The sequence below is a fragment of the Periplaneta americana genome, chromosome 7 (genome assembly GCF_040183065.1).
Source record: "Periplaneta americana isolate PAMFEO1 chromosome 7, P.americana_PAMFEO1_priV1, whole genome shotgun sequence".
NCBI classification, from domain to species: Eukaryota; Metazoa; Arthropoda; class Insecta; order Blattodea; family Blattidae; genus Periplaneta; species Periplaneta americana.
The window spans coordinates 105,758,665-105,778,732 of record NC_091123.1 but is presented as its reverse complement, the minus strand read 5'-3'; the positions used below and the strand labels follow the sequence as shown (position 1 = coordinate 105,778,732).

The window sequence follows — 20,068 nt, the reverse complement described above, 5'->3', positions numbered from 1 at the left end:
TGTCTGTTTGGAGGAAAGGCACTCCATTCCTCCTCTACTGCAATTAACACACATAGACAACAGCGCACTAACGGCGAGAAACAGAAGCAGAGTTTTAAAGCAAGTAAATGAACCGTGAGGGAGGAGATCCTCCTCTGAATCAGCGCATGGGCGGGAAATAGAAACCGACTGGTCGTGCAGCAAGCTCGCTACCGCTGCCATCTAACGATGCTGCATTCAACCAGACTATAACACATCTAGGAGGAGACACAACAAAAACAGTTTTAAAGCAACGCTATGAAAGACACCATGTAAACTTTTTTAAAATTATAAATCAAAAATATTATTCATTGCACTTTATATAGGCTACTATTCATGGTTTGAAACTTTCGTGGATATTTGAACGTTAAAGTCGGGTTTATGTAAAACAAAGAGGAAATAGTTCTACGTAGTTGGCCCCTGAAATTCACTTCTATTCATTGTTTACTAGACAGGGCAACAGCCAAGTTGTCAGTTTTGTACAAATATATTTGAAACTGAAAGTAGGTACTCCAAACTACATCATTTTTAACATAAAAAAATTAATCGGCCACCGGGAGCTTTGAACAATAATGATAGTATGACTTTACAAGAACTGACATTCTTCAAAAGCATGTGATACTGAACTTGTAAAATGTACATGTGGCAACACAGACCACGTGGGTGGGTGCGATGTTCTCGCTTTCCTGAGATCATTTCCCATTCCCATTTCTGTAAAACGGTTCCAGTTACGAGTTAGTAGCTGGTCTCTTCCAACACGTGTGATGCTGTAGTGTGCTCGAAAAATGCTACGAGGTTGTGAATTTCCTTGTAATTGTTAATTTGCGCAATTATTCAACAATGACTGGAAGTGAAAACATAATACATTTTGGACAATTTAAGAAACTCAGTTTACAAGAACAGATTATTGCTATACAGAAGGGAAGGCCAACCCCAACACTACCTGGTCTTACATGTATGCATGTAGGCTAATTTGTAGCATGTTTCATTCAAGAAGGTGTCATTTCGTGCTGTTAACTTCTTTCCTCCTCTTAAGAAATATGCAGGAGCCGCTACTGCTTCGTCTGACTTCTCGGTTGGGGCCTGTCCGACAAGGGAGGCCCTACTAGTAGCTAAGCTACCACCGGCATAGCCCCCAGCTTCATTGAAGCACACAAACACCTTCACCCGCACAGACAGTGTTACGATAAGGTGATGTCCCCTGAAGGGGGTGCTTCTGTATGATGACATAATATATGTCGAACATGGAGTAGGCCAAAAAGGAAAAGAAACCAAAAGAGAAGAGTTTGATCCAGTGCCGTGGATTGAGCCTCAGCATAGCTCAGTGGTAGAGCACCCAGTGCATAGCACTGGGGGATCCTGGGTTCGATCGCCAGAGCAAATCTTTCTCCGTTATTAATAAAATAACCACAACAGAGAATTCTCTGTAGGAACAAAAATTAATAATATCGTTACATAGATCTCCTCTGTTGGATTTCCAGTTAAAACTTCAGATTCTAAATTTGTACTTTTATCATTAGTGGGTTCTTTAGCTGTTACATTGTCTTTATCCGAACAAAATTTAGATTCTTCACCTCTACACATGCTTTCTTGATGTCATAATATATATTTAATGTCATTGTTGTCACCTTTTCTATTTTTAAGCAGTGTTTCACAACGATTACTACATTACTGCCACACGTAATATACACAGTTATAATATTCTATAAATAATTTTTAAAAAAGGAACCAAGCCTCTTGGGTCCAGGTTTCTGTCATTTAATTAATTTGTAAAAAGGAACTAAGTTCCTTAGATCTTTTATATATATTATAAAACAGCCAAAAACAAATCTTAGTTCATCGTTTCATGTGGTAATATTATTACTATTGGTCAATTGGCTTAGAACTTTTTTGCAGAACATAAATTGATGTCTTACACATCCAAAAACGATATTAACTAAAAAAACGCTAGTTTTGTGGGTTAGTTCTTTTTTGCATAACTGCATCAGTGGCGGCTCCTACCCAAACAAGCAGGTGAAGGGATAAATGGGGTTAGTATAGCACGATAATAGAGTTTAAAAATACACTCCCATAAAAATTGGACATGCAAGACTCACCTATTTCTTGACCTATTAAGTCAATCCTTCGGTTCTTGAGAGCAGCAAACCTATCCGTGATGTCTTCATAAAATGGATGCTCTTTCATCAGTTCACACAAAAGTTCTTTCTGAATAGAAATATTTGCCAATGCTGTGAGTCTTTCTTGTGAAATTGTATTCCTCCTAAAAGACTTAATTCTATTTAAACACGAAAAGCTTCTTTCCACAGATGCACTTGTAGATGGAATTGTTAAAACTAAGGCAAATAGTTTATATGATTCCTCAAATACATCCTTATTTTCTTGGCACAATTTGAAACACTCCACGGTAAATATCGACCTATTCACCTCATCTGCATACAGTAGCCGCAGTTCGTTCTTCAAACGGTCAATTTTGTTGAATATCAATGGATAGCAGTGTTGTAAATTTTCAAGTGCTGTAGAAGGGAAATCTTTAGCATATTTATCAAATTTTGAAGTATCCACAAGGCCGAGAAATTGCAAATTATCACAGTCTTGAAACCTCACTTTCATTTCCATTGAAATAGAATCCAAAATCTTGAAAAACAAAATTCTGAAATTTCGAAAAATCTCATCCTCTGTCAAGGTACTGTATTCTCTTCTCCGAGTTAGGCTGGTCATTCCTTTAACTTTCTCAAATAATTCCAAGAAATACTGGTCATTTCTTTTATTGTTTATTACAGCACAAGTACTTTTTATCTTAGATATGCAGTATGTAATGTCCAGCGATTTTTTCTGTAGAACATCAAATAGAACATCGGTCAATGAAAAAATATCATTGAATACTACAGCCAGAAAGGTAAATTCAAAACTATTCATATCATTCAGAAACCCCTTACTAAGTTGAATAGATTTCTTGTCAAATAGCTTGTCATTCATAATTAGCTCAAAAGCTTGTTTCAAGTTTTCCCAATCCTCTACAATTACATTGAGTAATTTTGAATTAGAATACCAGCGATTTTCTGCTAAGGTTGGTATACGTCTAGCTGACAGTGAATCTATTACGTGTGTTCTTTTTGATGAATGGTGGAAAAATGACGGAATCCCACTGATACTCGCAAAAAATATGCGACATTTAGAATTGCATTCTAAACTCTGTTGCAACACCAAGTTTAACCGATGGGCTAAACAATGTACGAAAACAGATTGAGCTGCTTTGTCCTTAACTTTCTTCTGGAGACTGTTCAAGTGACCCGCCATTACGCTTGCTCCGTCATAGCACTGTGCTACCAATTTGTTCTCATAACCAAATTCTGATAAAACCCCATCCAAAAGGTTGAACAATGCTTCAGAGGATCTATCAGCACTAACATTATGAAACCCCAGGAAACGTTCAACAATAATTCCTTCAGAATTTACATATCTTATTATCATGGAACACTGTGATGTCTGAGTAATGTCTGTGCTATCATCAACTTCAATAGCAAAAAAAGTTGTGTTATGAATCTCATTTTTCACATGGTCATTGATGTAGTCAGATATACAGTCTAGCACTTCATTTTGTATGGTCTTAGAATCACCGATGAATACACTGTTAATTTTAGAATAGTGGTTTTGAATTTCCAGTGGACTCCTAGATATTAATAATGCAAGTAGTTCCTTGAAATTGCCTCGATTTATTGACCCCTAAATCCAAGTTCTTGTTTGCTTAAATATAGCACTGAATCAATTACAAGTTAGAAAAAAATCCTATTTAAGCGAACATTTTCATTGAAATGGACAAGATGTAACCTTGCATTTTCACGAATGGCGTCAGAAATTGTATTCCTATTCTTCAGGAAAGTGTTGAGTTACAATTAGCATTTTAGATGTTGGGCAGAATCTTTGTGTTTGTTTAGAGCCCGCGTTATGTTCTTAAAATCTGAAAATCCTTCTTATCATTAACTGGATTCATTATCACAGACACACACTTAACAGTCACTTAAAAACTAACACCTGCACAAGGAAAAAAAGCAGAGCCATGCTCTGGGTGTGGGTGGAGGCGTCAAGGCGAGGAGCGAACAATATTGAGAGGGTGATCTTTGCAACTGGTTTGAGCGGTTCGGAAGTCCACAGCACTGATGCGGGGATGCTTGGTTGTTGAAAACATCCCTTCACATGGGTAGTAAAATCACAGTTTTCTGAGAGAATTGACGTCACGTTGTCATGGTAACCAGCTGTTTAGGGAACGACGTGATTTGGAGGACACATTCTGTTCATGTCCACTGACCCTCGCTATAATAAATATGCTATATTATCGTTTATTTATGCATTACATTTACTAAAATATTAAAAGGCTGGAAAATTCGTGTTGAATTAATGTTCTTCCTTTCTGTAAAAAAGCTAAATTTTTAACTTAAAAATGTAAAAACCTGTTCTGTGAGCTATGACAAATTTAACAAGTGTTTCAGGTGAACTGGCTGAATGATACCACTGCATACGTGTTGAAGACATTCATTATTAGACTCATTATTGTCACTTACAGAATTTCTATAGTTGAAAACTTCTTCAAACAAAAATTTTTAGGGCGTGAATAGATCTACGTGAATTGGGCCTACTTTGAAAAGTTGAGATGAACTCAGTTATTCAAGAGATAAGCAAGAAGTAACATAAGTGATTCCACTACATATCATCATCATCATCATCAACACACAGTTAAATTCTGTGACATTAGTGATCACATCACTTTTCTAATTATCCCATAAAAAATCTTCTGGCATCTTTTGTGTGTGCAGTTTCCGAATCCTGTTGGAAAAATACTTACTTTCTTCTTCACTTATCATTTGGAAAAATAATTAATCGTTTTTCATTATAGCATTCAGTTGTAATTGTATGATTAAAAGAATTTGATCAGGGTATAAGATTTGTATTTGAAGTGAATCATATACCGGTACCAATCTATGGACTAGTGTCTGATATAGATGAAATAACATATTCATGCAGCACAGAGCATACCTGAACTGAAAACATCACTCACTAATTAAGGATCTACAGTAGCTTGCCATCAAGAAACATTCACAATACTGCACTCTCATAATGGTCACAAACTTGTAAGAAATGCATAGTAGTCGTTTTATGTGGTTTAAAAATTCATTTTTTTTTTTCGCTGTATAAGCAGGTTTATATTCTGAGATAGACATCTCAGGAACTTTTTCGGTGAATATCTCATTGCAACCACAGTATCATCCTATTATTTTTTCTGTGAGGCCGTGTTGAAATTTCTTTTTTTGGCCTTATATTGATCCTATAATGATGAAATGGTGACATATGTATCATCATTATCCCTATCCAGCATATCCATTCCCTGAAGATTTGCTCTAAACACTGTGCACTTTTCTTGCAGGCTTTCCCATAATGTACATATTGTAGATAAAGTACGTATGTTATTCCACACATTAAATCACCGTTGCTATGACCTTGATGCTGAGTGGAACTAAACTAAACTTTGCAAAGGGAGGAAAGCAAAAACCAGGCTGAGATAGGACAAAGGAGCAGTGACTGGCTCTAGGTTTTTCCTAATATCTGTGACTCCTTCATAAAGCCCATCAAAATTTGCTTCTTGGTCAAGACTACATGAAAGATTTCCTGTAGGAATAGAATAGTTTCAAATGTAAAAATCCAGAGATTAATAATTAGGACGCACATATTATTTTATATTCCACTATTAATTTTGAAACGATTGTTTTTATGAATACTTGGTGAAGGAATGTCAGCATTACTATTCAATATAGAAATTATGAAAGAACAATAAAAAGTACCAGTAAATTGAAAATGACAAGAAATTATAATAACAAATTGAGATTTTGTATTCAACAGAAAAATCGACAACTACAGTTTTCATTATGTTGTTTTCTAAATACTGTAATTTTCTTAATTTTTTATGTAGGAATTGCTTGCTTTTAGTGTTAAAACTCAGACCTCATCACTCAACATTCTCCTATTTTCTGGCCTTTTACACTTACCGCAGTTCGACCGAAGGTCCATTCCACATGAACATTGTCAATGACTTTCTGCATTGTGTTGCATAATCCCGCAATCATCATGTTGACGACAACGAAAACAATCAAAATTGAGAACACTGAAATACAAAAACAAACTCTTACTTCATAATTATAATAATAGCCTATGTTAGTTCATTTTACATGAAGATATTAATACCAAATTTCAGTGGCCACTTGTTAACGATGAATAATGGTAGTGTAAAAGCGTTTATACATTTTTTAAAGGGAATGGCTAGAATATTGTTTAAATAAGAAAATGTACAAATGAAAATTTAAAATGTTTAATTGGAACTGAAATGTCTTTAATTATTATACCACTCTGGAGTCTAGAGTGCAACCCATCTAGAAAAATAGATTTGTGCCACCTTATGTCCGAGTTTTGATCCAAGTTGAAACTATTTGAGATTACTTCGAAAAAATCGTCAATTTCAGTTTTCTTTATCGATTTTGTTGCACAGTTCTTCATCAGTTGACTTATAAGCACTTGCCACTGAAAAACTGTCATTATTAAGGTCTACCATTTTAGTAAACAATAATAGCACGACTAAAAATGCACTTTTTTCACCTAATGCCTTACAATCCAAATTGAAACTGTTTTACACTTCTTCGAAAAAATCATGAAGTTTAGTTTGCTTTTTAGATTTTGCTGCACAGTCATACATCATACTATAAGCACTGAAAAACTGCCCATATTAAGGTCTTGGAATGACAGAATCTTTGTGTGATTTCAAGGCCTTGCATTGCCTCACGAACAAAATCATTATTTTCCTCTTCATCATAGTCATCAGATTCATCAGAGACAACTGGAAAAGTTTCTGAAACAATCTCAGTTTGGCTTTGTGTGGCACAGGTGTGTTCATTACCTGTGTAGAGCCGAGCTATGTTTCGAACTTTGCCAGTTGGAATGATTGATGTCTTCTTACCTTCTGCATTGCAGTGCAGTACTTCGATAAGCAACTGAATCAGCAGTGTCATTTCAAAAGAAATGGACAGAAACTTCTAGACTAGTGCACGTCTCTTCAAACAAAAGGAAAAATCTACATGAATGTCATACTTCATCCTTTCCTTTTAAAAACAAACAAAAAAAGATACCGGTAATGGATAAAGGAGTGAATTTCGCATGTGGGGTCTGAAAAATGTAATGTACAAATGTGAAAAATGTATAACTGAGACAGATATTAATGGAGGAGTGAAGGGTCGATACTCTAAAAATTTAGCATATAAATATGAAAAATGTAGAAGAGAATGACTTATTATAAGTGAGGTTCTACTGTATTAATAATTGTTAGAACCTTTACATTAATGGAACAATATATTTTTAGACAATAGGTTGTATTGTCTTGTGCAAAATTAAATTATCGGTTTGCAGTGGCGTAGCATCAATGTAAGCTAAAAAGCTCAGCTTCCCCTGTTAATAAGGCCGTATCTCAAAGCTCAAGTCCATACTACACACTAGTGACTAGCAACTATAGTCCCGATGCTGTTATTTCCGGCGTGACTCCGCCTCTTTGCTTACGTCTTAGAAAGTGAAGGTTCTATAAAGTCTAGGTAGGTAGTATCGTTCGCCATTTTTGTTCTTACGTTGCTGAGCTACCATACGAGGAATCTATTTGCCACACCGTTAAACGTTATCATGTCGTAGCTCCTATGATAATAAATCAAACACAATGTAATTCAGCAAATAATTGAGCGGCAAATAGCGTCTTCGTGTGCTTTCTGCGAACGCCGACGAAAGAGCTAAAATGGCGGGCGATTATATTAAGTATTTATCGAGCCTTAAGAAATGAATCAGCGAATCACAAGATGCACACGTTTAAATGTAGCCGACCTGCAACGCGATTGGCTGCCGGAAATTAGAGCGACGACTACACACTAGGGAGCTTCGGAAATGTATGCTTGAAACATGGCCTTCTTTATAGACTATTTTTCTAAAAACCATTACATCACGGTGCAGCACTGAATTAAGAAGGCAGTGTTCTAATGCAGTTTCATTACGAGTTATGTGGAAAAGATAAGGGCTTAATATATTACAATAATGTTTAAAACATTGTACAGAAGGTACTAACAATGTCAGTGTTCAAAGTTAACGTGTTATTCTACATTATATTTACATTATTTCACTTCCAAAGCATTTTCAGATTTCATAATCCAATCCAATCCCAACCCAATCATAATAAACCTGCAGTTTATGAACAAAATTATTTATTAATATTAATATAATTTATATTTACGCGTTAAATGTTGTGATGCGACAGCTCAGGATGATTTGTGATGCAGCAGTAAACATGAAGCCTGCACACACAAGTTTCCAATCCCCTCCACTGCATTACAAGCAGACTAATTTCATTCACACTTTCTTCTGTGTAACCCACCCTGCAGATTTTTCATCCCTTTCTAACTAAACTATCCTGGTCGCAATGCTCGCAAGAAGCTAGCTTTGACATTGAAAAGATTTTAGTTTCCGAGTTATCTCTTTCGTTAGCTGTGTTCAGTTGATGTGTTAGTGCGCGTTGTGGCTGATATAATAAATCATGAGTGAAATAACAGTTCCTGACACTGATTTACTTGAATTTTTTTAGAACAATTCCATTATCAAGAATGACTTACGAACAAAATTGTGATTAAAAAAAAAAAACAAACGACCGACTTCGTTGCTGTCAATAAAGGACACAACCAAAAGACAGACGCGTACTTTTCAGCCATTATGGTACACAGATGCAAGTGGCTTACAAGGTGTGCAGTGAAGAACAAACTGTACTGTTATGTGTGTATTATGATGGGGAACATAATTTTATTCTGCGGAGCTCATCTATAGAAAGGGCATTTAATTTTTTAAAATGATGTAGTCAAAAATAATCTTCTGATAAAGATTTTAACGTTGATTGGCGTAATTAGGTTTATACTAATATTGTATCTATTGACCGTTAATATTGTAATTTCTTTAAATATGACAGGGAGTGAACTAATGTTAAATTATACGTATACGTGTCTATTTGTTAGAGATATGTAAGCTTATGTGCCGGGATGGCCGGTCCTTAGGGGCACATATTTCGTTCCCCAGAAATTTTATTTTCTCATTTAAAATGCTTAAATTTTGTTCAGGACAGTATACTGGATTCATAATTGTTTCAGTAAATTTCGTCACATGACGCGATGTGTGTCAGTAAAACGTCAAAGATTGTATGACACTAAAAAATTGTGAACTTGGGCCCGCGTCAAAGGGCCCCACAACTTGAATCACTTTTGCGCTCAACTGCCATGGTGCGAGAGGCAAGAATGTCACCTTGACTATCGCTGTTGATTATTATAAACATCGCTCAGATAAGCATCCCAGTAGCCAGGTTATTACTCGTGCAGGAAACATGAGTAACAATGCTTATGGAAATTAAAGCTAAGTTGAACAGAAGGAGACCTAATGTTTCCGCTTATTACAGTACAAATATTGACGTGTTGTCGTACGTTATCTGTTCACATCCCTTCCTCTTCAGTCCGCTCTCGTCTTCTGACAGTATGCAATGCTCGCTACTGGCGGAAATTCACGAAATGTTACGAAGTTACTGTTGCGAGTACAGTAATGCTTCGCATTGGGGTCCGACGAGCCTGGCCCACTTGCAGGACGGAAGCAACAATCGTATCTATTCGTTGTTCTGTGAGTCTTAGTGCCACTGAGCAGTGGGTTAATTCTAGAAGTGTCCGTGTGAACTTTGAATAGTGCATGCAGCGTATAGGGATTATAAAGAATGGACACTTCGCGTCGGTACCTTTGATGTAGCCGGACTGATTTCAATGACCTTCAAGTCAGCTAGAGCGTGAGATTCTGCTTTCTCCCTAGAGTTGGCGCTGACATCACACCAGCTAGCAGCGGAAATATAACACTTATAATTAATATACATAGGTACATTATGTACTCAAATAAAATAAATTGGGTCCATAAAATAATAAATCCGTCATTAACTGTAATGTCTAGACTCTAGAGTTCCTTTATAATGAGTGTTAAGATGTTGACCCCAACAGCAATTAAAATATGTATTGATCTGATAGCACTGAAAATGGAAAAACAAAACTCTTACGAGAAGTAAAACCATATACCTATATTATATTATATTATATACAAATATTAAACGAATTTGATACTTAATTTTATAATGTATTATATTATTTTATAATATAATTTATTATATCTGAAATATAAAAAATTATTATTACAACTATACTTGTTTTTTTGAAAGATGGGACATGACAGTTAAGCGGCCGAGCTTGGAATTACAGTGTCATGTTGCCAATATGGACTACCACGCTGCCAGCTGATGGAAGCTAGCAATTGTCGTTAAGATGGCTGACGTTAAAACATTCATTGACAATTGACGCGAAGGTAAGAAAACAATACAAAAATCGACAGAGAATCAAAGACGAAGTATACCAATGCTAACATTGTGTGCACAATAAATGTCGCCAAGAGAGCTATTAAGCTCTCACCACGTGGGAACTGTTAAGTTTGACAACTCAACCGTTGTTACCATAGCAACAGGCCTACCACGCTATGTGACATTCAGTTGTTTTTCCGATCGCAACGCTCCTGTCATGTCCCATCTTTCAAAAAAAAAAAAAAAAAAAAAAAAAACAAGTATAGTTCGTCACTGAGAAATAAGGAAAAGCTATTAACTTGAATTTATTTGAAGCAAAGCGTTACTGGATTACACAATAAGGTAGGCGATGTTTGAATCCTGTGTCTCAACTCTTTTCTCAATTATTATCTTAGCCTTTTGCTCGATTACACTAACCTCTAGCGCTTGAAAGTAGAACTAAACGCTGGCACACAGAGGAACAAAACACAGGCAAAATTCACTCAGTGTCCATTCTTTATAATCCCTATTCGCTGGTGCATGCAAGTGAAGTATGTGAACATGAATAAAGTGGATCACCTATTAAAAACATCGTTTTCTTCGTTAAAATTAGAAGATAAACTTGAAGTTAAACGACTAGGCACACATCAACCTAATGACTTCAGTTTTACACAGGCAGATGGCAATAAAAGGAGAACTTTCTGCAATTCGTGGTTTACAAAGAAGCCCTGGCTAACTGTAAGTGACGAAAAACAAAGCTTGTTTTGTTTCTATTGTCTATTGTTTGGTGGCGAGGGGCTGTGGACGTCGACAGATATAATCTGCAAAAGCCAATTTGTTATTATTTTGAGATACATAAATGATTGTAAACCTGTGGAAAGGTTTCTTTCTTTCAAAGAGATAAACAATCGCACGGCTAATGGTCTGAGCGAGGTTATAAAACAAAGTCTAAACCTTTCAATTTAGAAAATAAACTCGTAGCTCAAGCATATGGTACTGCAGTAATGAGTGGAAACCAAGGTGGGATCCAGACTTTGATGCAGAAAACATTTCTTCATGCGAAATTTGTTCACTGCTATGACCACCAACTTAATTTAGGAGTCATTCCATAGTGACACACACACGTAACATTTTTGAAGTAACTAACTATGATCTTCGCAGGATATTTAATTAAATACTTAGTAGTTCGTGAAAAAGACATTACTGTCTTTTAGTCTTTTAACATAAGCACATAGGCGGAGAGAGAACCGTTTCCTTGAAGGGGGGGGGCAAAGCAAAACTATAGAATCTCCATATAACGGGGTTATGGGAGACATCATTTATCTCGTCCCCCCATTATCGGTTGACCTTGGTACAATATATCGGAATATGATCACTTAATGAAGGTATTGTAATAAAGTAAAATTGTAACAAAATATACAGACAATTTTACTTTTTTTTTTTTCTCTCTTGTATGGAGGAGGGACCCGAAGGCTTGCCTTGCACTGCAGCCTGAGGCTTATTGTGCTTACTAGTCCTGTTCTGTGACTGATGGGTAGCCGAACGGCCGCGCTCTTGTACAAGTACAGCACGCCGCACCATGAACTTAACCAGGACTTATTGTATGGATGATATGTGAATTAATGATAGCAAAATGAGTCCGAGGTCCAACACCGAAAATTATTCAGCATTTCTGCTTCAATTGGTTGAGGAAAAACCCCAACCAAGTAACTAGTCCCAACCAGGATTTGAGGAGGTGGTGGACCAATTTTACATTTACTCATTTACTTTATCTGCTTATTTTAAAAAGCAAGATATCATATGAAATGTAAATTCTAATTAATTAATTTAATCCCGTCTTTAAGTTTACACATTATGCTGGGATCACGTTTCTTTTTTCTGTATTGTTTTGCAGTATGTTATTCATATTTCTCCAAGTGGCTGCTTGAACACCTACACGAGTTCTAACACATCAGTACAGGCTGTTACAAAATAAACATTACAGTGCTTCCATTCCTCAAATTAGGTATAGAAATTCTTATACATTCAAAAATTTAAAATTGTAGTCCAGACACATGGTCTGAAGACATTAATTCGTCAATTTAAGCTCAGAAACTTAATCATTAAACAAAATCAAGAAAAATCCTTTGAATTCAATATTTTCTAACGTTAATAGAAAAAACGAGTTCGGCCAAGTTTTGGGGGGCAGTGCCCTCCATGTCCCCCCCCCATAACTCCGCCTATGCATAAGCATTCCTAAATATAAAACAAAAATTCTTAAATGTACTATAATGCCCTATAATAAATTACTTCTTGTGAAAGACTTTTGCACATGCCTACAGTTCTTAGTACAAAACAACACTACATTACACTAGAAATACATTTTAAAATTTAAAATATCCACTGTTGTTGACAACCATATGTGATATTTCCTGCTTAATGTCATGTGACGAATACACCAATATGTTAGCCATTTGCAGTACTTCCCTCTTCGCCATCACAAGCTTTTGTAACTTCCCTTGTATATTTGATTTTCTTTACTTGGTCATTTAACGACGCCATATCAACGACTAGGTTATTGTCAAGGAGACTGGTGATAGCAAAATGGTATTTGGCGAGATGAGGCCGAGGATTCGCCATAGATTACTTTACATTCGCCTTACGTTTTGAGAAAACCTCGACAAAAACCCAACCAAGTAATCAGTTCAACTTAAATTCTTAAAAATAATATAAAAAATGTTCAAAATATATACTAATAATAAATCTGTAGCCGAAATTTTTCTGGTAATTTTCGATTTTCCAAAAATAATTGGTCCTAACATATATAATTAACCACCCTGAAACCGCAAATCGCTTTTTTGAAATTTTTGTATGTCTGTCTGTCTGTCTGTCTGTCTGTCTGTCTGTCTGTCTGAACGGATTTCGATTAAAATTGGACTATAAATTAAGTTCGTTGTAACTTAGATTTTAGGCTATATGGCATTCAAAATACATTATTTAAAAGGGGGGTTATAAGGGGGCCTGAATTAAATACATCGAAATATCTCGCTTATTATTGATTTTTGTGAAAAACGTTACATGACAAAAGTTTCTTTAAAAATAATTTGCGATAAGTTTTATTCCTTGAAAAATTTTGATAGGACTGATATTTAATGAGATAAATGAGTTTTAAAATTAAAATAACTGCCATCTAAGGCCGTGTAATGAATTAGAAAACAAATGACTTCGTCTATAAGGGGCCTTGGACAGCAACAATCGAAAGCTATGAAAGATAGCCTACAGAGAATGTTTCTGTATTTGTATGAAGTAATATCGGAAGCAAAATTAACCGATTTGTATAATTAATTATTATTTCACCATTGGAAAGTGTAGTTTCTCTAGATGGACATAATGCTATAATGTTATTACAGTAACTTCTGATATGATATAATATAATATAATTTAAGTTATTTGAAGGGTTCACAACCATAGTGGGCCAAGCGCCATTTACTGAATACGTAGAAAACAAGGGTTAAAATTAAGTTATTACCATAATTCAATGGAAACCTATAACAAGTAAAATAAAATATACGCATTAAATCTAAATGATGTCAGTCTTCATTAAACTATGGTTGCATGTAATAAAAATTAAGAAATAGGTTAAAGGAATTGTCTTTGCACCAAATGAGTGTCTCTGGACCAAAATGATGGCATTTTATTTATTTGGATGCAATTTAAATTAAGAAGTAACATATTAAACGGTTTATCCTTCTATCAAATATGAATGTTCCCTGGATCAAATGTCCTATTTTAATTATGTAATTACTTTATATTTATTTCTAAAGGTGCAGCGGAGCGCACAGGTACGGCTAGTGTATAAATATTTATGATATCAATGGAACAACTAATATAGATTAAAAAAGGCCTATTTTTTAGAATTTATAAATGATACCTAGGGTAAGTTAATTAATGTTATTAAATAAAACGATTTTAAATTGATGTCAGAAATTTAGTATCATTTACCTAATATGCAAATAATTATACCAATTTATTTATACATAGGCCTAGTGTGGTGGGTACCTACTTACCATAAAAATGTACTGCATAAGCTTGTTTTTTATATGAAATAAATTAACATAACTAATTTTTGTAAGTTTTTAATTCAAGGAATTAAAAAATAAATAAATATTTTATACGAACTTCAGGCATAAATTAAATGTTTTAAGCGAATTTTAGGCCTACACACTATATTTTTAAAACAATTGTTGTTGTTTAGTCAACTGTCCTAAGACAGGTGAGAACCTCACAAGTGATATCAAGAAGGCACAACTTATGAGACAACTAGGCCAGGAGATAATGGGGTAGCGAGGCCAGTTCCTTTCCTCCTTACAACGATTATGGAACACATATTTTCAAGAGTGTTTAACCTACAGTATATGTACATTGAAAAAAAAAAAAACGCGCAGGTGCTTGTGCACATACACAATTATTTAAATCAACAATAAGTATTTGAAATCCCACTACTAATTATGTTTAGGCGTAAAGACTTCCAATAACAACTAAAATTGCAACCGTATTTGAGGATAAACTTTAGTGACACACGAACATAACACTTTTGTTCGTGTGTCACAGCCATTGTGTTAGGCCTACGTGTGTCACGTGTTTTTCTTGTAGAATTTGTACATAAATCAAAAGGTTGTCTATATAAGAAGTTGATTGTTATGCGATGTGTCTCACTTTTACATTAAATTTATGAAACATTAAAAAATGAAATAGTTTTGATGAAATATACACAAATGTCTATTTGAGCGTGACACACGAACTCTCAACCTTTTTTTGTAATAATTATAGGCCTAATGAAGCACGAAATAATCATCGTATTACGGTTTCTATGCATTATAATTATTAACAAAAGTCAGCATTTCATTATTAATTAAATTTAACATACGGAAGTAATGATTTATTTGCATAAATGTACTTTCAAATATGTGATTTCTAATAGATAATTTCGCGCTCTTAAATCACAGACTTCTTTGTGTTTTTTCTCCCAAATTAAAAATTTTTACATTATGCAAAAATGAAGGAGAAAAATGCTCGAAGAGAAGAATAATACGGGAGTACCGGTAATAATAATTTATTCGCCATAAAGATTTGTACAAATCATGCCTTCGTCAATCTTATTTATAGATTTTAATCTAGTTTCTGATTATACTATAGGCATATTTATGAATTTGTAACATTGTTATTGCAGGACATCTGCTGACACGATTTAAGAAGAATTGCAACTAAAATAGTATAAAATAATAATAATAATAATAATAATAATAATAATAATAATAATAATAATAATAATAATAATAATAATATTTACTTAAAATGGCTTTTAAGGAACCTGCAGGTTCATTGCCACCCTCACATAAGCTCGCCATCGGTCTCTATCCTGTGCAAGATTAATCCAGTCTCTATCATCATATACCACCTCCCTCAAATCCATTTTAATATTATTCTCCCATCTACGTCTCGGCCTCCCCAAAAGTCTTTTTTGCTCCAGTCTCCCAATTAACACTCTATATGCATTTCTGGATTCGCTCGTACGTTTTACATGCCCTGCCCATCTCAAACATCTGGATTTAATAATAATAATAATAATAATAATAATAATAATAATAATAATAATAATAATAATAGGTAAAGGTAAAAAAAAGGTAAAGGTATCCCCGTAACATGCCATGAAGGCACTTGGGGGGCATGGAGGTAGAGCCCCATGCTTTCCATGACCTCGGCACTAGAATGAGGTGGTGTGATCGGCACCACGCTCTGACCGCCTTTTACCCCCGGGAAAGACCCGGTACTCAATTTTATAGGAGGCTGAGTGAACCTTGGGGCCGTTCTGAAAGTTTGGCAACGAGAAAAAATCCTGTCACCATCTGGGATCGAACCCCGGACCTTCCAGTCCGTAGCCAGCTGCTCTACCAACTGAGCGAGATGTTTTTAATAGCAATAACCACCTATATGCCTTCACAATTACATATTAATATTTTCATGCAAGGTCTAAAGACATAAATTCTTCTACAGTATATGGCATATGATGCAGCAGCAACCTGTTGACTATACTTTTAAATTTATTTTGTTTACTACTTATTATGGAGCTTGGAATTTTATTATACATGTTTATGCCTCTATGTAAAATACTTTTAAGACTTGTGGTAATTCTATGAGTGGACAAATGGATATGACTTGATGTTCTTGTTTGATGTTAAAAATTAGAGGAAAATATATGGGAGATCCCGGGAAATACGGAAGGGTTGGCAACCTAAGCTTCACATCTATACTTCCCTTCTGAACGAAGTCATACTAAGGATTGTAACACCCTTAAATATCCACCACAGTGGCTGATTTTGAACCTGCAAAGATAGCACCATGTTATGGTAGCCACTAAACATCAGTAGTTGCTAATCTGGGACTTTGCTCGGGCATGGATTCAATTCCCACTTGGGCTGATTTACCTAGTTTGGTTTTTACCGAAGTTTTCCCCAGCTGTAAGGCGAATGATATGTAAACTCAACACTTTCAACCGAAGTTACCTGAAAGTGTCATACATTAATTTTTCATGAAAAAAGTCATCATTGGTTTTTAGTCATTTATTTAACAATGCATTAACTACTAGGTTATTTAATGTCGATGGGATTGGCGATAGCCACGGCCGTATTTACACATGGTTCAACATATGCCATGACCAAGGATGACAAAATTTTGGGACTAGAATTTTTTACCATACTCGAACTGTGGAAAATTGTGAAATTTAATATGTTGGCGCACACGACATAAGCGTTTTACATGAATTTGTATATATCCAAACAATATTATAGGTAATTAATGAACTAATGCGTAACAGAAAGTGGGCTACTGTTGTCTGATATAGGCTAATATACCTGTTAAGACTATTGTCGCACATATGTCTCTTAATTGTTACCATGACAACTCATGTTCTTTCAAAGCAAAATAACACCTGCTGTATGTTAACATTAGCAACTTAATTGATTAAATGTCCGAAATTTAGAGTCTGCTTGGTTAGAAGAAAGTAATAATTCGACTTTAAATTTATGTATTTTTATAGTTATGTTAAATATATATTTTTCTTCCATTGTTGATGTATTATTTACAGTAATTTGAAAACCATTCTATTGGTAATTAACTCTCTGAACTACCAATAGTTTCCAACATTTAATTCAGGTGACATATATAAGAATAATTGTATTATGATTAATCTTGGCAGTAGAAATTAAGTAGGTAGTATAAATATATACACAAGTTAAGATGTGCGTAGAGGTGGGCATCTGTGGTTGCTAGATTATACCAATCTTAATTTATTAATTATTAAATTAGGATATGAAAAGATTAAGTGGGAGTGAATATGGAAAACGGAACTTGAATTAGAAAAGGAAAAGAAAGCGCTTAGGTAATATGACACCTAAAATATAACATTTTTTCCAAATTACTGAACATGAAACAGGTAGTATTCTTTCAGGAACCAATGTGAGTATATCTTCAGCTTTGTGTGATATGATTTATTTCTTTCAAGTTGTTAAAAATGAAGCAGGGAGCATTCTTTCAGAAACCGATACAATACATTTTCAGTGTTTGTATGATTTGAGGCTTTCTCGGCGTTGGTTCGCTAATATGTTTTCGCGGGATATCAGCCGAGTTAAGATTTTGGAATGCTCCAAGCTTTCGACTGCTATCTCTGCAGCCATCTTCAGGGAAGTGATGTCCGAACAGAAAGTCGAAAGGTAATATAGATGTTAGGCTGTCTCAGGTGAAACGGGATTGGTTGGCGGATCGGCCAATCCGGGGCCGGGAATTGTCATTCCTCGTAAGCTCCGCCCCTCCCGGGATTCCTGTGTGAAGTTTGGCGGGCGGTGAGCCCTGTTCCGCCGGTTGGAATCGGTTGCCGTCCTCGGTCCGTGATCTTCATGACCTTGATTGTAAGAGGTCCTAAGTTGGTCCAAGGCCGGTGTCCATGCCTAACTGAGCTGCAGTCCACCGTCCCTGTTAAAGTTGTTTTTCTCCAGCTTAATCTCTATGGCCTCCTTGATGGTACGTTCCCAGTAGTGGCTTGATTTGTTGATGACCTTGGTGTGGTCAAATAGTATTTTATGATCCTTTTTTATGCTGTGTTGCGCCACTGCAGATTTTTCCGGGTAATAGAGCCTCAGGTTCCTCTTATGTTCTTTGATTCTGTCTTCTATTGTGCGGCCAGTCTGCCCTATGTATAGCCTACTTCGCCGCACTCACATGGAATCTTGTAAATCCTTGGTGTCCTAAGGCCCTGACTGTCTTTAATCTGACGTAGATGACTCCGGATTTTGCTCTGTGGTTTATGGATGGTTGTGTGATACTTGTTACAACCAATTACAATAGTGAAAATGAAAAATTAATAGCATTATATCGATCAGTGTCGACATAATGAAAGTAATGACAGCAGTGGCCGTGGAAATGAAGTAAAATTGAAGAGCTTGCTGGAAAAACGACCTCAGTTAAAAAATTTGTTTTGAGACAATAACTGATCAAAAATGGAGATACATTTTTTGTTTTGTAAGTTGTGAATGTAGAAATTTTTAAAAATACTTGATATTCGTCAATTATAGTTTAACATTTAAATTTCTATAAGAAATTAAGATATTGTCACAATAAAGACATTTTAGAGATACAGCTTAAGTCGTTTTTCCATCAATTCATTTATTGATGAGAAATGAGAACTATATGTGTTTATTACAAATGATATATGTATTTCAAAAATGAGAAGAACATATATATTTTTTTCATTCTAATGATTTTAAGAATCATTTTCTTTAAGAGAAATTAAATTAATGTCCATTATTTTCGAATCATTGCACATTGGTACCGATCACCTCAAAACCTGGCCAAAAATCGATTTTTCAAAATACGAATAACAGGATGTACTCCATCTATCATTATTTTATTATGTCTGTGGGTCATAAAACTGCAGACGATGACTGCACTTCCACCCTCCTCAGTTCAGTGTTGCCAGGTCTCCGGAAATTTCCGGAGATCTTCGGAATTTTTTAACTTCCCGGAAAAACAGGAAATAATGTTGTAATATCCGGATTTCTTAATGTAGGAAATTATTTACTTTTTTTGAAAAACCAATCTCTGGCATACAATAAAACTGATAGATGAACATTAAATAGTTAAAGTTTTGTTAATATTTTATAACTTGACTATTAATATTTCCCTAAATATAAAACATGTAACACGTAAAAATGAACATATCTGGTCTGGAGAAACATCTATGAGGAGAAGAAGGTGGTAACTACTAATCAAATTGGTGATTAAAAAATTAAAGTAGAAATCTTTTTATTACAGGTTCATGTATTGTAATAGAAGGTTATAATAACATTTTATGTGATTTTCGAAAGTGCCTCCGGAAATTGTGGACAAATCTCCGGATTTTTTTCATTACAACCTCCGGAAATATTTTTTAAAGATCTGACAACACTGCCTCAGTTAGTGGTGAGAGCTGAAAGTGAGAGTTTGTGTGCTTGGTCCCTTGCCGCTAAGCTTATTTCTGACGCGTGTTTCAAGACACGTTTCTGGCAACTTAATCTTTTGTTATATGGCGAGTAATGTATTTTCTGACTTTGTTTATGT

General features: G+C 35.1%; 1 protein-coding gene across 1 annotated transcript in view; it reads right to left on the bottom strand.

Moving 5' to 3' along the window:
- The window catches only part of LOC138702780 (short transient receptor potential channel 5-like), a 190,225-nt gene that overhangs the window by 25,439 nt on the left and 144,718 nt on the right, over window positions 1-20,068 (bottom strand). Inside the window, exon 12 of the mRNA XM_069830080.1 lies at window positions 6,057-6,172. Coding sequence (XP_069686181.1) covers window positions 6,057-6,172 — 116 coding nt within the window. The remainder of the gene's footprint in view (window positions 1-6,056; window positions 6,173-20,068) is intronic.